Here is a 17,856-nt window from a genome sequence, read left to right on the forward strand (position 1 = left end):
GTTAATAATGGCCATGCCACCATGGAGGCAGCCAGTTGTCTTTCTTTGGTAGTGAAGACATCCTTGCCAAGTCCTTGAAAATAGTCCGCCATGCGATATGGGGAGAGATTGCCCATAACGCGTAAGGGACCCCATTTTTCAATGATGGCAGCTAACTCATAATAGGGTGATCCCTCAAATCCTGGGATCTGCCCTGGAATCATTTTCTCTAGAGGAGTATTGTTCTCCCCCTTGACCCATTTATAGAAATTCCACAGAAAAGACATGATGTTAATTTCAGTATATTCAGCCTGCCTGGCTCGCCAAGTGTATAACCAAGATGTTATAATTTTGTATAATCAAGATGTTACAATCGCAATACAATCAATGAGAGTAAGGCAGAGCAGACAACGATCACAAAAGAGAATAAGTGGAAGAGCTTACCCTTGGGTTGAGCTCACCAGAAGATACCAAAGAGGGGATCTCCAGAAGAGATCCTTCCCCTGTGGTAGCCAGCTCTTAAATAGGTCCAGGAGGGGTGGAGCCTGGCTCCACCCCTTCCGGCAGCACAGGTGAATTGCCTTCACCTGTGCTCCTCTGGCTGACTCAAGGCTCACCTCAGGTGATTAATCAGAGGTTCAGGCCATGACTCAGCAGTTCCCATACAAATTGTTACTGCATTGTTTCATGGCTGCAGGTACACAACACTGCCATGCAATAGCAGTAAATAGTCAGCTGTGGCATGAGGCAACAAGTACTCTGTCAGTCAGTTCTGGACATGATCCAGAGGATGGCTGGATCCCAATGGTCAGGATTGACTAGGTCATCTGTTTTTTTTCAGGTGCAAGAGAGGTTAGCCATAGCTGACACAGTTGCTCTCAAACTGGTAACCAGGCCCAATATTACTCTCCTTAGGACAGGTCTAGCCTATGAGACCAAAAAGGGGAATCCCATCTTGAATAAACAAGCAGCCTCTGTTGTTTGGGTCTGCTAAAGGCAGCTGACTGATAAATCCAGAACAGATGAAAAAAAAAAAAAAAAAAAAAAAAAAAAAGTAAAAGTTATTTCAAATTATCCTCTGTACTTACAATAATAAAGAAAAACTGTATGGAATTGAAGTGTACGTCAACATACTGAGATCAGTGGCTTCTTTTATAAAATACAAGTATTTCAGGACCATGCCTCAGGACTCCTGTAGCTAAGGGTAAAAGGAGACTTGCCATCCACACATACAACTCACAAGTGTAAGAACTGTGACAGAATGTAATTATTAAATTTAATTTGGAAAGAAAAGCCAATTTACTTTGTTTTTAAAACAAACAAAAAAAAAAAAGGTAAAATTAATGAAGATATAATCCTGGTAATTACAGAAATTGATGAGAGTTCTGAGTTCACTAGGCTACTAAATTAGGTTAATCTTCTCAAAATATGTTGCACTGAAATATCTAATGTCTGTGCATTTATGAACACGTGTTCTATGGTATAATTTTGTTTAATCTTCAGAGGCCTCTAAATCTAATCTTAGGCAAACTGGCGAAGTTTTGCCTGACTAGAGAATGCCAAAAAAAGCCCTAAAAAGGGATTGCTAGGATCAGAGTTACTTGTTGTTTCCAGCTGCTTTGTTCTGCGCTGGTATAGTAAGGATGCCATAAATTCAGCTTAATTGGAAAGTGAAGCTAGGTTTACAGCTGTTTTGCTTATTTGAAGAAGTGCAAAACAGCTGAACATTCCAGTGAGCATGGGCCTTCATCTGAATGACATTTACATTATAAAATCTCCAAAAAACAGCATCTTGTCCAAGCTTCTCATATTCTTGTACACGTCTAATTTTTTTCTCTTTCTCCTGGTGGTTCTCTTCCAGGACACTTTTCTCTTGCGTTTGTGTTATGACTCATCCTGTGCATTAGTTTTGTTATAATTGTATCTGTAATGATGGAAGAGGTATGAATTTTGCATGAAAAAGATCTTTTTCTTAGTTTTGTGGTAGTTAAGTTAGGCTGTGTAAACTCAGATAGATAGCCTACTGTGCTTCAGTGTACATTTCTGTTGTAACAATATGCTCACACACCAGTATGAGTAGATGAAGTAAACTCAGTATGGCTTCTTTTCTCCTCAGACAACATGGTTATTTTTATGCTAAGGCTCCAATGCAGTTTCTTTCAGCAGGGAGCAGTGTCTTGCCTCTCTGCAAGGCAGCAGATACAGCTGCTGTCTTTTAATTTTATTAACCTGCAGCATTACACTTCACTGTTTTCTTTTGTGTCAAGCACTGTTTGAAGAAGGTATGCTTGTTCTGTAAGAGAAGAAAAAGCCTGCATCAGCAGTGGATTATTTACAGAACTGTGGTCAGTTACATTTATTTAAGCATTACTTACTGGTGTTACTTAACATTCATGAAGTATATACAATATCTTTCACTCCGCAAATTACCACTCCAATTAATCAAATATGAATTTGCAAATGTTATCAAATGATTCTAAGCTAATAAAAGATTTTTTTGCTCAATAGATAATTTATGATTGAAGGCTCTTTCTATACACCTTATAGCAGGATATAGAAAAAACCACAAACTCTGCATTCCCAAGACCAAAGTTGCAGTTGACTAGCTGAAAGAGAAAATGATTTAGTAATTCCTATAATTCAACATATTGTCTGATGTATTTTCTCTTCCTTGGTTATGCTTACAGGAGCAGTAAAGTTTCAAAATTTTATCTTTTTCATTTAGATTTTTTTAAAAAGATCTGATTCTTAATACTAATCTGGAATAGCTGGTGTGTTTTCCTTTTTTGGGGGAGGGTGGGTGTCTTTTATGCTTATTGCTGTTTAGAAATGAATTTGCACATTTGAAAAGGGCATTTGAAAGGGCACAGAATTATGTTCAGGAAGATTTCAGGGCAATCAAAGATAACACACAAATAAATAAATAGTTGCATTCTACCCATACCATCTTTGATAGACCATATTTGATTACTAATTTATTAACATAATTTAGAAGGCTGATGATTTTATGTCTGCTTGTTAAAGAAGGCAGATGGATGGATGATGGATAGATGAACTTTTTTGTGATAGACCGTTTTGCATGTCTTATACAGCTTCATTCTCAGTTGGCTTTCCTCTAAGCAGTAAACAAAACCTCTTCAATTCCAAAATCTGCATTGAAAACATATATTCAGATTTCGATCTACTTTGAATTATTCAAATTTTATTTGAAACTTTCTTTTTTAAACTCCTTTACTATTAATGATGGTAAAAGGTAGGAAAAAAAAATGATCTCCACCACTCTCATTGACTGCATAGTACATGGCTATTTTGTGCACTAATGACTACTTCTGTTGTTTTTTGAAGTTATTTCATGTACTTGGAAGTCAATAGTCAAATTTTTGCTTTGCTGTCATCACTATTCTTTCTTCTACCGTGTTCACATACAATGATAATGCTGTAAATTTGCTTCTGGCACACAAAGTAGGATTTAAATAATTAGCAGTCAACTCACCTTATTTGAAACCTAACTGATCTGTCACTCCATCACTCCTCTTTGAAGTCAGTTTGCAGTAATCCATTATTAGGGGCACTGGGGCAAATCAGCTGGCAGGTAGGCATCCCACTGGTTATATCTGACTGTTTATAGATTTAAAAAAATATTTAACTGTATTTATGTTTCTGTTTAGATATATGTTGTGATGAGTTGCTAGCTGGCTTTAATGTTGACAAATACACATGTATATACCTACGTGTTAGGGCAGTCACAAGAAAGGCATGCAGTCCCAAGCCAGAAATGGGCATTTTTCACTTTAGGGCCTTCATTACCTGTTCCTGAATTACTTAAGGATTTATGAGCAGAGGATGAGTGGCAATTAGAAACACAAATAAACAGCTATTTTATTTGGTGCAGGAATTGACATCTCAAATTGGGATCACCTATTTTCCTCTACATTCAAGGCCGATAATTGATAGAAAGATGTACAGCAAAGCAGGCCTTTCTGTAGTATATCATTCTGCATTTGAGAGAGTACACAACCTGAAGGAAATCAAGAAAAAAGTAGGAAAAACTATTGTGTATCAGACTTTGAGGGGTTTCTTTCTGACTGAAAAAAAAAATCCCAATGGGGAAAAACATGGTCCTTGTGGGAGGTCAGTGTTAACATATCTTCTAGGGAGGCCGAAAGACATGAGAAAAACAATGTGAAGAAAAAAATACCTTCTCATGATCGACACTTCCAATTTATCCTTCCTGATAAAGCTGGCAGTTTAATAGTATGTATCTGTATATTAATCTTTCTTTCAATTCTATATTGATACTGTACATTACCATTCATCATATTATGTCAATTTGACCTGCTTTCAGTAAAGTGACAGATCAGGATATGTCATTAACTTTTTTTACCCTCCTTTTCTGTTTATCACGTGTGTATACAATAATTTTTTGGAGGCAGATAACAGGTATTTTTCTGAATGTTGTTTAGGTTTGTGAAAGTTTCTCATACAAGGTGTTCTTTTTCTTAGCAGGTCTGGAGTAGCTGATCCAATTAGAGGTAGCTGAAGATCCCTCTGGTCTGCATGTAGCCATGGAAGATGGTAATATCACTCCTAGAATTTGAATAACTGACATGAATTTGAATGTGTCTGCCTCAATAAATATAGAACCATAACATAAATCTAAAAATGACACAACAAAAGTTACAGGAATGCTGTCAAAGTGGGTACCTGGCAAAATGTATTTATTTCTATTATTTACTCAATGTTAAGAATTCCACTGGAAAAAATCAGAAGTAAACAACTTTCTCTTACAGAATTAAATGGAAATAAGCATTGTTGTATACACCTGTATAAACCTATATGAGCATCAATGTGATCCTACATAAAATCGCTTTAAAAACTGTGTAAATGTTATACATTTTTTTTTATAGCAAGTATGTAATATCTCTGCAAGTGAGTGACTACTGAGCTGTGATATATATGCCCTTCTTGATTTTATGAATGCAGTTTCAACTGTTAGAACAGGCTGAGGGACAGTCTCTTGCCTGTATAGAAGTCAACTGATGTTAGGCAGGCAGGCTCAGCACAGCCTTCAGAGATCTGATACACACAATATCCTGAAAAACTGAAGCTTAAATTATAAATCCTAAAATCTGCAAATAGTGTGAATTTCAAATATAATTTATGGCATTGCACCTTTCTGATTGTTCACTGTTTAACACTGGTCCTGAAAATAGATAGAAATAAGGCAAAACAAAAAAAGAGAGCTGCCTTTCTCTTTGAGCTGCTAGTTCTTACCACTGCAATCAAATTACTGATATATTATTGATAGTAATAGCCACAGGAGAAAAGTTTCTTGTCAAAGTTGCCATTTCCACCTTCTTTTACTAGCAGGAGATGTGCATGAGTTCCATGGAGGAGAGAAAAACATACAATTTACTCCTTTGAATTCTCTTTTTCTGTTTCTCTACAGATTTCAACCACACCTGAATTATCCTACACTCAATGAAAGAATACACAGGTGTAACAGGAGACTCAGCATGCATGCCTCCAACCACTAAGATCAAGCCTATCAACTACATTATAGAAGAGTTTACTTTTGCTGAATTGTTATGTTCTGTTTTAGAGGTATCTTTTCATCACTGAAGAACACATCAAAAGATTTTAGGCTTTGACATTCTTATCCAGGATATGTTTCACAGTCTTTCATCAGCCACTGAAGCTGGATTAGCACCAGAAAATTTTTAACACACACTGTATGTGCAGAGAAGAGACCAAGGGACCTTTGGCTTACAAAGAATCTATAAAATGTGATTATTAATTTCAAGGTATCACACATTTAAAATAGAGCTCTTCAGCATTCTTTATAACTAAAATAATGAACTGATGAAGAGCTGATGAAGAGCCTGCCTGAAGATAATGTCAGAACCCACAAATAAAATAACTCACATAACAACTGAGATGGACTCATCAAAAATTCAGAACAGAAATGAAACTCTGATTTTCAATTTAATCTCCAAACAGTACACTTGCTTCAATTTACAGTGTTTTAGAGGAGTGGGTAAAATTAGTCTTTAAAATCTTCCATTCCATTACAGAAATGGGAAATAAAATGTTTACTGGTTTGCAGTTCAGAAGTGATGGATGCACGCTAGGCCTCTTCTTAGTATGTACTGGGCTGTTTTCAAGAAATGCACATAATCTGGAAGCAAAGCTGACAAAACTATGTTACTGAAATTGCTTTGATTCAAACACTGCAAAGGCTGTTTGTATACTTGAAGAAGTCAGATCTGGATGGTGGAGTTTGAACTACTAAATTTTCCAGTTCTCATCATCAGTATTAGATGGTGTATTTAGTCCTAAAGCACGGTTAAATATTCCTGGAAATCTCGGACGATCCTGTGCTGCAGCTGAAGCCACAAAACAAATCCAGCTCATGAAATGAGCTACTCTGCGTTTAAAAATGGCAATTTTTGAGAAGTGAAATCCCTAAATTCTTGAAATAGTTTGTTGAAATTCTCTGAAATATTTGTTTGAAAATAACGCTGCTGCATGTAGAAAATGGTTGCAAAACTGCTCTAATTTTGAAATAGCAACACATTCTAATGTATCCATATTGCACACAATTACCTTTTATGAGAAGGCTGTAAGAGCATGACAAAATTAATAATTTCAATGTTTCAAGAATTAATTTAAAATACATTTTGCAAGGTTCTTTTAGCTATTTGTATATATTTTTTTTCATTACAGCATTACATCAGAACATTAAAGATTCTACCAGAAAGGTGAAAAAGGAAAACAGTTGTGCAAAATCAGAATATAATGTGAGCTTATGGTTGCTCTGTGATTCACTGTAATGCATTATTAATCCATATGTTAGTAAAATAAAATATTTTGAAAATTGTGATTTTTATGGAATTTAGTTTAATTTGTAAAATCATTTTATTCATACATGAATTTGTAATGTTTTCTTGTACTACATTTTTCCTGTATTCATCTATTAGAAAATCATATTTACAAAAATATTTATGGACAAAGGGAATAAAGTAAAATACATACTGAAGGAGAAATTTTAGCTATAGGAATTCATGTTCACTCAGTAGACCAGAACCTATAATTTGTCATTTTTCCATTGGACCTCTGTTCTCAATTGCTTGCAGTAATTAATATCATAAATTTTTCAAACTGCAAAAAGAAAGAAAATTCGGTACATGGATAGATTTGAGGCAGCACTCTAAATTATTTTTTTCTACAGTTAAAACCAAAGAATAGTCCATTAGATATAGAAAACTGTCAGAACCAACACAGGTCTATTAGACTTAATAAGAGATTTCATTATTCAGTAAGTATTATCCATACAGCAAACACATGACTGGAGATGTAGTTACAACTGTTGATTCTTAGTCTTATTTTACGCAAGTCACTTCAGAGTTTCAAATTTGTATGGCATATTTTAATAGCTTTAGACTTACGGTGGAGTTCTGCAACTCATACAGTTTGTAAAATGATTGCCCACACCAGTTTCCTACTGACAGTACAAGTCTGCAAGGCCCAATTCTCAGCTCAGTAAGGTCTCGTGAACTACTGTAAATTTGAATTTGTTGACATGCTGAATTATTGTCGATCCAGATGCAAGTTTCTATGTGTAGAATGTATGTACCACAGTGTACGACCCTATGTAGCTCTGAGTCATATGCATTTAGTTAAGTGGCAAAACAAATGTTTACTTCTGTCAGTGCTGCTGAGCCAGTAACTGTGATTATTATTAAGCTGCGGGAAAGAAAGAAAGAAAAAAGCTATGTTTTAATGCTTATCCATTTACAGAAAAAATATGAGACCCTGATTTTAGGTTCTGTGTTGTTGATGATTAATGACCAGTGACAGTCAGAGCTGAAAGAACAAAGCAACACAGTATGAAGAACTGGCAGATCTTAAATTCTCTCCTGCTGTCAGATATCATACTTCGACTTGGACCACATTTTGTGCAAAATTAAGTAAAATACAAAATCATGCAGATCTAATAGTATACTTTAATGAAAACAGCTTGTCTCTAGGCACTGGTAATTTTGATATATTAAAATGAAGGTAATATATTTATCTCATTGACTTAACGTTTAAATTTGCAAACATCTCATAGGCCAAAGAAAACAAAAAAAAAATACTAATAAATATGCTGAAAAGCTCCATACCTCAGTATGAAATCCTGACCCTTTCTCCAACTAAGTACACAGAGTCCAAATGCAGTGAGAATGCCAAGCTACAGGGGCCCCTCGGTGGGGAAACCTGTATTCGGTCAGCAGCATCCGTCCGCCGAAAGAGACGTGCGGGGACGGATGTGAGAGAGGGGTGTCACTTTAAAGTGGTGGCTGCTTTAAGAATGAGTGTGTCTATGTGTGTGGGTTAGATTTGGGTACAGTATTTTGCCCAGGTGTTTATACAGAGCAGGACCACCTCTCTGCGCTCATTTCTGTGCAGGCTTACAGTGCTAATTCAGCCCCAGGACTTGCAGCCTACACAGGCTGCACTCTCTGGCGTCACATCTCCCAGCAGTGTGACATGGGGCAGCGGTGCAGGGAACACACGTGTTGTACACCTCCCTCCACTTCTGCAGCAAATAACCTCAATTGCACGTGTAAAATGCTTGCTTAAAACCCACGGGTGTGGGCCCAAGGCTACGTTAGGAGGCTTGATGCTGGCACCTGTGGCACATTCCCTCTGTTCTGGGGACCTTCTGCACACTGTGGCAGCCAGCTTTCAAGGCCAGATAAAGGTGGTCAAGAGATCGCCACGTTCTTTTCTTTCTCGCTGGTTAGAAAGGCCAAGGTGGAGATTCTGGTAAGGTGTTCAGTCAATGCTTTAGCAACCAAGCTTTCAACTAACTTATAAGGGAAGCAGCTTGCACTGCAGGTTCTCGCGTTGCAAAGGACCGCCGCTATGCCCAGCCGACCCGTGTGACCCCATCACGGGGTCTGGATTCTTCTCACACCATCCCAACCTTCTGCTCGGCCACCGGACGGCGACATGCAAGCCGGCAACTACCGGCTTCGGGACCCGAGAAGCCGAGTCGCCGCGGGGCTGGGGAAGGAGCAGAGCACACAGCGACAGCGCGGTGCTGCTCAAGACATAACAGCCTTCCGCCTCCCCCTTTCCGACTGTGGAGCGGTTGTCGGGGCAACGCACGAGCGGCGCTGGGCAGCCCCGCCCCCGGCGCGGCGCAGTGCTCGGCCGTTGGGAAGTGCGTCACGGCGGGAGCGCGCCTGCGCCAGCGCGGCGGATTCGAACGGCGGCGGGCGGCGCTGAGCCCTGTCACGGCAGCAGAAGGAGAAGGAGAACGGGGAGGAAGAGGATGAGGCGCACGGCGCCACGCGGCGCTTTGCGGAAGATCATAAAGAAGCACAAGCCTCACTTACGGCTGGCGGCCAACACCGACTTGCTGGTGAGGCGGGCGTCCGGCGAGGCCCTGGCGGTTGGGGGGCGGGTCAGGGGTAGGATCAGCCCGCTCCGTAACGGCAGCCCCGGGGGTCGTCGTGTGGGGCCGGCATCGGTGGTGCGTCTGTTCCTGGTTGAAGCCCTGTGGGAAGGGCGATCCCGAAGCGAAGTGGCCTGGGCTGGTGGGGTGTGCGTGCTGGAACGCTGGGAGCTGTGGAGAGTAATGGGATGACAAGTTTGATGCTGTGTCCTACGAGCTGAGAGGAAGCAGGTTTGGTGGGACGATGAGCTTAGGGACTCGGGGTTATGTGTGAACATTGTGTCGCTCCGCAAGTGTGCACTGCTGTTCCGAGAGTTTGGCGTAGATGGATTGAGAAATAGGAGGCTGCTGTAAGTAACATGCAGAAGTTGATGCAGAGTGGTTTTGGTGTGCAGGTAGCATTCAGCAGAACTGTGATTAATGAGTCGCTAAGCTGTCAGTGCGTCTGGGAGGCTGTCTCAAGTAACCTCAATGTAAAACTAAGGAGTGGAATGTCTTTTTTCGTCGTCTAATGAGAACAAGTGTTGGGATCCTACCCGTGGGTTAAAAGTATCCCCTGAAAAGGTGTAGGGGGTAACAGAGTCTTATGGAGCAAGTCAGAAAAAGCTGACCCACAACAATTTTACCTGCAATGACGGATTTGTCACAGGGTTTGTGTTGCTGGAAGAATGCCCAACTGTACAAAAGAACCTGATCTTTGGAGAACCTGTGGTAGCTGCAGGGGGAAAGAACAATCTCTGCGTAAAAATATTTTTTTGAAATGATTTAATTGCCTGAATTAGTTTGACTGTGATGTGTTTATTGGTTTTAGCCGTGTGTGATTGTGAGGGCAGTAATGCATATTGTATATTTGTATGATTTGAATTATGACTAATCTGAATTACGTATTTCATATGAATAAAAGCCGTCTTGCAGAATCCTGAAGGTCGATGGCTGGCTATGTGAAGCTCAAAGCAGATATACTAAATAAAATATATCTATGCATATAATTATTAATATGGTGCTTACATGACAGCATTTACATATGAATGTAAACAGTACGTATTTTTCTAATTTGCCTAATAACAGAATGTATCTTCCTATTGCTGTTGCTATCTGTATCATATTTTGTGGACTAAGGACCTCACCTCTCTCTACTCCTGTTCAGAACTATTCAAAGCTTATTCAGGGGGATGCAATAGAAACTAAACAAACTTGCTCAATTATCAATACATTCTTTGCAGTCATTGTTAATACTTGGTCTGTGTTTCCATGGTCATGTGTTTCCTTGGCTTCAAGGAAGTGTGGCTGACTGAAGAGGGGTAACTGGGCATCCCTCACAAATTTCAGCCATTGGTTCTTATCTCTGCCTCTACTGGCAGTAGTGTTTTTTGGGCTGCAAGTACAGTCAGTGAACTGAATTGACTGAGACTAATGACCAACAACAATGTGACCTAGCTTAAAATATGACTGTGCGAGTACTCTTTCCTACACAAAGGATGAGATTAGAACAAGTTCTCATGGTGTGGTGGAAGTTTAGAGCATGTCCTCTGGTAATGTCGCAGTAAATAGGAGGCTTGCCTTTTTTATTTTACCCTTTTTCTGAACAGAGATTTTCAGGGGTGCTGACTATGCATGGTAATCAACCAGGCACATGGCTAATAGCTCTTTCATTCCTTTTTTTTTTTTTTTTTTAATGAATAAATAAACAAAACTACAGCTGTGTTGATCTAGCTTTACAGTTTAACTTCTGTAGTTAGAGAAATAACAACTTTTGAATGCAGGTGGTTTTTTTTTTTTTTTTTTTTTTTTTTTGTTTTTTTTTTTTTTAAGCTTCCCTCTGTTCTCTACAAATCTTGTAAGATTGATTTGACTGCATGCTTCGTGTACTAGTTATTTTAATGAGACAAAGCTCTTAGCAAAGCTGTTTGTGTCTTGTGCTGCAGGAAAACAGAGAGAATTGGCTATTTCATTTATTTCATTTCCAGGGTTGTTTTCCTGAATGATACCAGCTTTGTTTGAATCCACAGTGGTACTAAACCAGTCTAGTGTAGAGGTTTTCCTACATAATTGATTGTGTAGTGATTATTTTTTTCCTGACTCTTAAGTGATTATTTGTCTTCAGTAAACTTCGATGATTAGTCTTTCAAACTTGTTAGGAGCAATCATAATACAAATGTTTTTGTTACATGTCTAAATTGAGTCTCTTCTTTCCCCTTTCAGATCTTTTTTTGAACTCTGAAGCTTCATCAGAACCTATTTTCTAATAGGTTTTTACTGTTTTACTCTCTGTTTTACCCTCTGTTTTACTGAAGGAATATGACATATATTTGAAGTGATAAATGTTGAGGTTTCTCCAACATGTTTAGAAATCAATTACTTCCCTTTTTGAAATTAATAGATAAAGGCTCAGATTTGAATGTTACCTACTCCCACCCAGCTGTCAGAGATAAGCTGTGCAAAGTTTGTTCTAGCTTGAAATTATGGAAGAAAAGCTGCTTGCTTTTTGCTACAAATGCAGGTTTGTACTTACATTGCAGAAAAGCATGAGCTACAGCTCTGAGTGACTGCTTTTGTCTTTGTGATCAGCATGGAGTCTAATGAGTATTGAAGGCAAAATATGTTCTAAGAAATTATTCATAAGTTGTATTGTCAACAGAAAATAAGGAGCTTGCTCTCGTCAGTAGTTTGTTAGTCCTGGCAAACAGTGTCTCAGTATGAAGAAATGAAGTACGGAAAGATTTTGTTCCCCCTTCTCCTCTGGGTTGTTCCTAGGAACCTGACCTCTATGTTAATGAGTCTAATAATGAGATTTATAATGTCTGATACTTAGTGTCACTGCAGAGAGAGATATATATATAATATATATATAGATAATATATATGAGATAATATATATATATATATATAAAATATATATATATAATATATATATATTTTTCCCCCCTGAGGTAACATTTTCATGAGGAACTTACGAGTAAGTTTAAAGCAGCTTTGATATTTTGCAAAGTGAACCTGCCTCGGCATCTGCTTTGTGTAGTAGTTGCTTCCAAATACAAAAATATAAATGTATATATTGCAAAATATCATTCTTTTAGTTCAGCAGACTTAGAAAAGAATTGATTGTCATATGAGTATTGAAACACCGCTTACTACAGATTTTCTGCTCCGAACACACTGCCAAACTATTTCCTATGAACACCAAATTGTAGCTGGTTATTTGGTCTAGAAAGATATGATGGCAGAGCAAGGATGTCACCGAATTCATATGCATAATTGCTATGTTCCAATAACATTTTTGAGCTCTTGATTGAAGAAATACTTTGTGTGCTGTACAAAACAAAGTTAATGTTTGAAGGTTTAATTGACAATAGGTGCTATTGCCAGTTTTCAATGTTGGACTGTTAAAATGCTTCTTTTCAGGTCAGTATAATGTGAGGTGGCTATAGGCTACACAAAGGTGTTTTTATATGGTAGTTTTTAATAATAACTTTTTGTGGTTTTTTGGCTGCTGAAATTCTGATACTGAACAGAGCAGGATTATGTATCGAACTGGAATCACGTAGGAAGGTTAAATGATAAGCTGGCAATAAATGGATGGAGCCTCCTGACAATGACATGTTAGTGTGCTAGAGAAATTCATGTCAGTGCTCCCTTACACTGGAAAAAGGCAGAAGTCCTTGAACTTGTCTGTAGCGTGTCTGGTGATGAGGATGGGTCGGGTTTGCTGTCCATTAACAGTCTGGCTGGTTTAGTCACTAGAAGCTGATTAGATCTACCAGTACACAAAAAGGCTTCTGATTCTGCAATTGAGCTATTGGTTTACAATCTATTAAAAAAAAAAAAAAAAAATGCCCTGCTAATATAAATCAAATCTTATTTCTGTTAGATGTCTCTATGATCTCCTCTAAAGCGTTCTTTAGAGTTTAACAAGAGTCTTATATTAAGGAATTCATGAGTATCTATTAAGGTGATACATTGAATAGAGTGAAACTTTGTTTTCCTGAGAGGACACTCCAGGAATTAGGAAGCAATCCAATATAGGAATTCTGTCTCAAACAGCGACCCTCTAACAAAACTAAGTCTATGAGCAGTTTGAATCCTTCCTGATTTTTTTTTCTCTCCTTTTAAAGGTACATTTGAGCTTCTTGTTGTTTCTCCATCGGTTAGCAGAAGAAGCCAGGACAAATGCTTTTGAGAACAAAAGTAAAGTAATTAAACCTGAGCATACTATAGCTGCAGCAAAGGTAATGAGGCATATCTAGTATCTTCATTTTCTGTTCAATGTAAAATATATTACAACAGCAGATGCATAAGTTTTCTGAGTGTTAATGTTTTTAACTATAATCCAAAGCTTGTGAAAATGTCACCAAGATATCAAATGAACTTGCCAATACATATAGTACTATTTTAATGAAATTATTGTATGTTTAAACTCATATTGCAATATGCGAGTATGTCTTTGGTGAAGTCCACTGATGCATTTGTGGGCTGAAAGCTACGTGGTTGTGGCTGGCACAGCACTGGCAAATGCATTAATAACTGCTCTGTGTTATAAGACTGTTTAGTCCTGTAGCTCCCTGCCACTTTGACAGTGAACACCTTTATTCTGAATGGGTGGTAAAAGTTCATATCTGCCTATGAACAGCTGTGACTAGCAAAACTAAAATTTGTTGCTATTTGATATCATAGCTTTGGGATGGGGGAGGATGAGTCTGAACTTTGTGGAACTGGAACAAGTTTGAAAGTTGGAGGGTCTTTATTTCACATGAATTTCAAATTAATATAAAATTAATATCTTAACTGAAATCATGTAAATTAAGCTTCATGGAGCAAGTGGAGAAGAGTTCAAATCTGCATCTTCAATTTTTACCTTATTCTGAAAGACGTGGGGCTCTTAGGTGGGTTCTTGTAGCCTTGTGCTGATACTGTTTGAGCAAACAAACTTTGTGTGATGTTGTGCCCTGCAGGGGAAGAACTGTGAGAAGATTAAGATATGAATTAATATGTGGGTTCAGCATAAATGCTGCTGTGTGAATGTATGTGAAGGAGGAGCTGTCTGTGTTACAGGACTCTTGAGTTCTGTGTACGTGTAGAGTAAGGCAAAGGTGAATGGATTATACAGTCTTCTCTCCCTAGAAAGAATTAATGCCAAAGTATGCCTGAAGTCCTGTTGTATTTTGCAGCTCACTCCACTTGGAGAGAGAGATGTCTGCTTTAAAATTATAGAATGTCTTTCTTTGGAAGGGATCTTAAAAACCACCCAATTCCAACTCCCTGCCATGGACACGAACCTCATCCTCCAGATCAGGCTGCCCAGGGCCCCATCCAGCCTTGCCGTGGACATCTCCAGGGATGGGGCATCCGCAGCTTCTCTGGGCAACCTGTGCCACTGCTTCACCACTCTGAATTAAGAATTTCTTCCCAAAATCTGACCTAAATCTTCTTTGTCTGGGTTTTCTTAAGGAACTTGGTCTAATGTTCTGAGTTATTTGTTCAACTACCTTCTGCTGCTGTCCAAACTAGAAGAGTAACACTCAGTGGTATCTGATATCTTGGTCCTGTGGCTTCTGTTTATCTTCAATCTTTCTTTCCTCTAGCAAAATGTTTAGTTTGATAGTTTCTGTTACTATAGTAACAAAAATATATACAGAATGTATAGGGTAGCCAAGTTAATGTTGCAGTTGGAATCTTTTGCATTTGTAATTTCTTTTTAACTGCAATCTTAATGTTATTTGAACATTTCTTGCTTCATTTATATATATATTTTTTTTAAGATGAGAAGAAAGGAAAAACTGCCTGTATTTTAATAATGTTAACACTTAAATGGTCCCACTTGGGCTTTGAAGTTCATTTTTCAACTTAAACTCCAAACCAAAAAATGTCCTTCCAAGGGTCTGGGCGCCCTTAATATGGGAAGAAGTAAGGTACTGCAAATGAAAACTGAGCGTAATAACTGTACAATTTCAAATTCTAGTTTTTTCTTTTTGTCTAGGTCTAATGGGATAAGAGCTTCAAGGAATATGCCGAGGGCTTGAGAGTGCTATTGATACTTCTTGGCATTGCATTTATTAAAAAAAAAAAAAAAAAAAAAAAAGCCTTTTATTTTTACGAAGTTCTTGGTTATGAGTTTTAAATTTTCTGATATGGCATAGTTATATATGCTTTTCCTTTATTCCTATCGTTTTCCATAGACTTCTACCCTTAGTCACTCTACTCTTGGAAACAGATTGCTTGGCTAGAAAAGCCACTGATCTGAATATCCTAGTATTGTTTTGGATCTTATTGCTGCCTGGATTATAATGTAGATACAAGCAATTATAAATATACTTTTCTTTTTTTGCAGGTTATTTTAAAGAAAAGCAGAGGATAGAGGAGAAAAAAAAAAAAAGAAATGCAGAGCCTAGTAAACAGCAGTGGAATTTCCAGACGTTTTTCTGTGTTTTCTTACTAACTTGAGATTCTGCGAGCCAACTTTGCACCTGTGAAAGCATTTAGTCTTATTTATGTCCATCTCCTGACTCTTGCTTCTGCTTTTGAAAAATACATACATGCACACACACTATAATGTTTTCATACACTTGATAAAAATTTTTAGAATGTATCATTTACAGACATAACGATTAGTGTAATTTAAGATTTGTTGTACTTAATTTCTCCCATAATAATGGAAGGATCCCTACTGTGCACATTCTTCAAGTACGTGTAATTTATCATTAGCAGTGTGAAACTTTTAAAGAGGAACAGCAGTAAGGATACAATTTTCACTAATTCCATTATACAAATTCAGAGTATATTTACTAGATAGGCAAAATCTGGGCTTTCAAAATAAGTGTTGTAGAAGCTAGTATATTAAATACCTTGGCTTTGATCTGTTTATAAATGTCTGAATGGTTTTAAATGACTGAAAAGTAGATTAACACTTCCATGTTGTGGAGTAAGAATACATCTTTATGTTTAGAAATCATGCTCTGAACTGTTAATCTAGTCTGTTGTTTGATGTGGTCTATGGGACAAGTTGGTGGCCTCTAATTCAGTTGGTGTGAACAGCCACATGTTGGAAGCAGGGAGGAATATCAGACGTAGCTGATGTTTTGAAGTTATCTTCACTTTTGTACAGGGTCTAAGTTGGCATGATTCTTGAACTACTTCTTTTACCACTTTTGGAATGTCATTCTGACTTGTCAGAACTCTGGAAATGTATGTTACATAAAATCTTGAATTAAAATCTGTCTTTAAATACTTTTAATACTTTAATACTTTTAAAAATCTTTTAATAAAGTTATAATTGGATCTATCTGCTTGAGTTGATATTACTGTTTTATGGAATCTATAGTAGATAATCTGCATGGTGAGATGTTTTCAAATAAAGATTATTTTCGTACCAGTATGTGTTGAGTCATTTGTTTGACACATTATGGAATATATTCTAGAAAACCAGAGAAAAGGATTGTATTTTGTAAGGGTTTTTTTGTAATCTAAGGAACCTGTAGTGATGTCAGATCTTCAGATTTTGTTTTGTCCGTGAATTTGGTAATCCTGCACAATCTGCAAAATGTCCTTTTACAACATGCAGAAAGAAAGGATGCTAGATTTTCTTTCTAGAACTGTTTTTCTCTTATTTTTTTCTGAAGCATTTTAGTTGCATATCTTGTGTAACTATGTACCTTTACTCATTGGAGAGATCTGACTTCTATGTCCTGCTTCTTTTGAATCTTGTTTGGATAGCCAGCTTAACATTCTTTTTTGATTTGCATCTAATAAAGATTCACTGTGGGCTTAATGTAGTGTTCTCATTCCTAAGTAGTAAATGGATGGTCAGCTACCATTGGTGAAGGGAAGCAGGCATTCATGTTGTTGTTTTTTGTTTGTTTTAATATCTTACAGTTTTTTGGGGGGTTGTATTCACAGCTAAGAAGATGTTGTGTTTGTTTATTTTTTTCTTTTTAGAAGCTTTTTATAAGCCCTGAGAAGTCATAGAATCACAAGGTTGGAAACGACCTGTAAGATCATCCAGTCCAACCGTCTTCTCATTACCATTGCTACCACAAGCACTAAACAATATCTTGTAGTTCCTCATCCAAATGCCTCTTGAACACTGCCAGGTGACTGCACCACCTCCCTGGGCAGCCATTCCAGTGTCTGACCACTCTCTGAGAGAAATAGTTCTTCCTCATGTCCAACCTAAACTTCCTCTGGTACAACTTGCAGCCATTTCCTCGGGTCCTGTTCATGGCCTGGGAGAAGAGGCCAAACCCTTCTTCACCACAGCCTCCCTTCAAGAGGTTGTAGAGTGCAATGAAGTGTCCCCTGAGCCTCCTCTTCTCCAGACTGAACAATCCCTGCTCCCTCAGCTGCTCCTCATAAGACTTGTGCTCCAGACCGCTCACCAGTTTCGTTGCCCTTCTCTGGACACGTTCCAGGGCCTCAATGTCTTTCCTGTAGTGAGGAGCC

At 37.9% G+C, this 17,856-nt stretch overlaps 1 protein-coding gene and 1 long non-coding RNA gene across 3 annotated transcripts in view; both read left to right on the plus strand.

Moving 5' to 3' along the window:
- LOC122157378 overlaps positions 1-6,862 on the plus strand; it is an 83,232-nt gene extending 76,370 nt beyond the window's left edge. The window contains exons 3-4 of one of the 2 annotated variants that reach the window (XR_006167896.1): positions 4,486-4,554; positions 5,429-6,862. This is a non-coding gene — a long non-coding RNA (uncharacterized LOC122157378). Of the gene's footprint in view, positions 1-4,482; positions 4,555-5,428 lie in introns of both variants that reach the window. The other variant, XR_006167895.1, reaches the window with a different exon arrangement.
- A 2,376-nt stretch (positions 6,863-9,238) lies between these two features.
- Positions 9,239-16,754, plus strand: CENPW (centromere protein W). The gene is made up of 3 exons (XM_042820782.1): positions 9,239-9,391; positions 13,536-13,649; positions 15,749-16,754. The coding sequence occupies exons 1-3, from the start codon at positions 9,302-9,304 to the stop codon at positions 15,773-15,775; spliced, it is 231 nt and encodes a 76-aa protein (XP_042676716.1). The 5' UTR covers positions 9,239-9,301; the 3' UTR covers positions 15,776-16,754.
- Positions 16,755-17,856: the final 1,102 nt, after the last annotated feature.

This window comes from Centrocercus urophasianus, unplaced genomic scaffold (genome assembly GCF_019232065.1).
Source record: "Centrocercus urophasianus isolate 14NV4802_14NV808 unplaced genomic scaffold, USGS_Curo_1.0 seq_10, whole genome shotgun sequence".
Taxonomy (NCBI): Eukaryota; Metazoa; Chordata; class Aves; order Galliformes; family Phasianidae; genus Centrocercus; species Centrocercus urophasianus.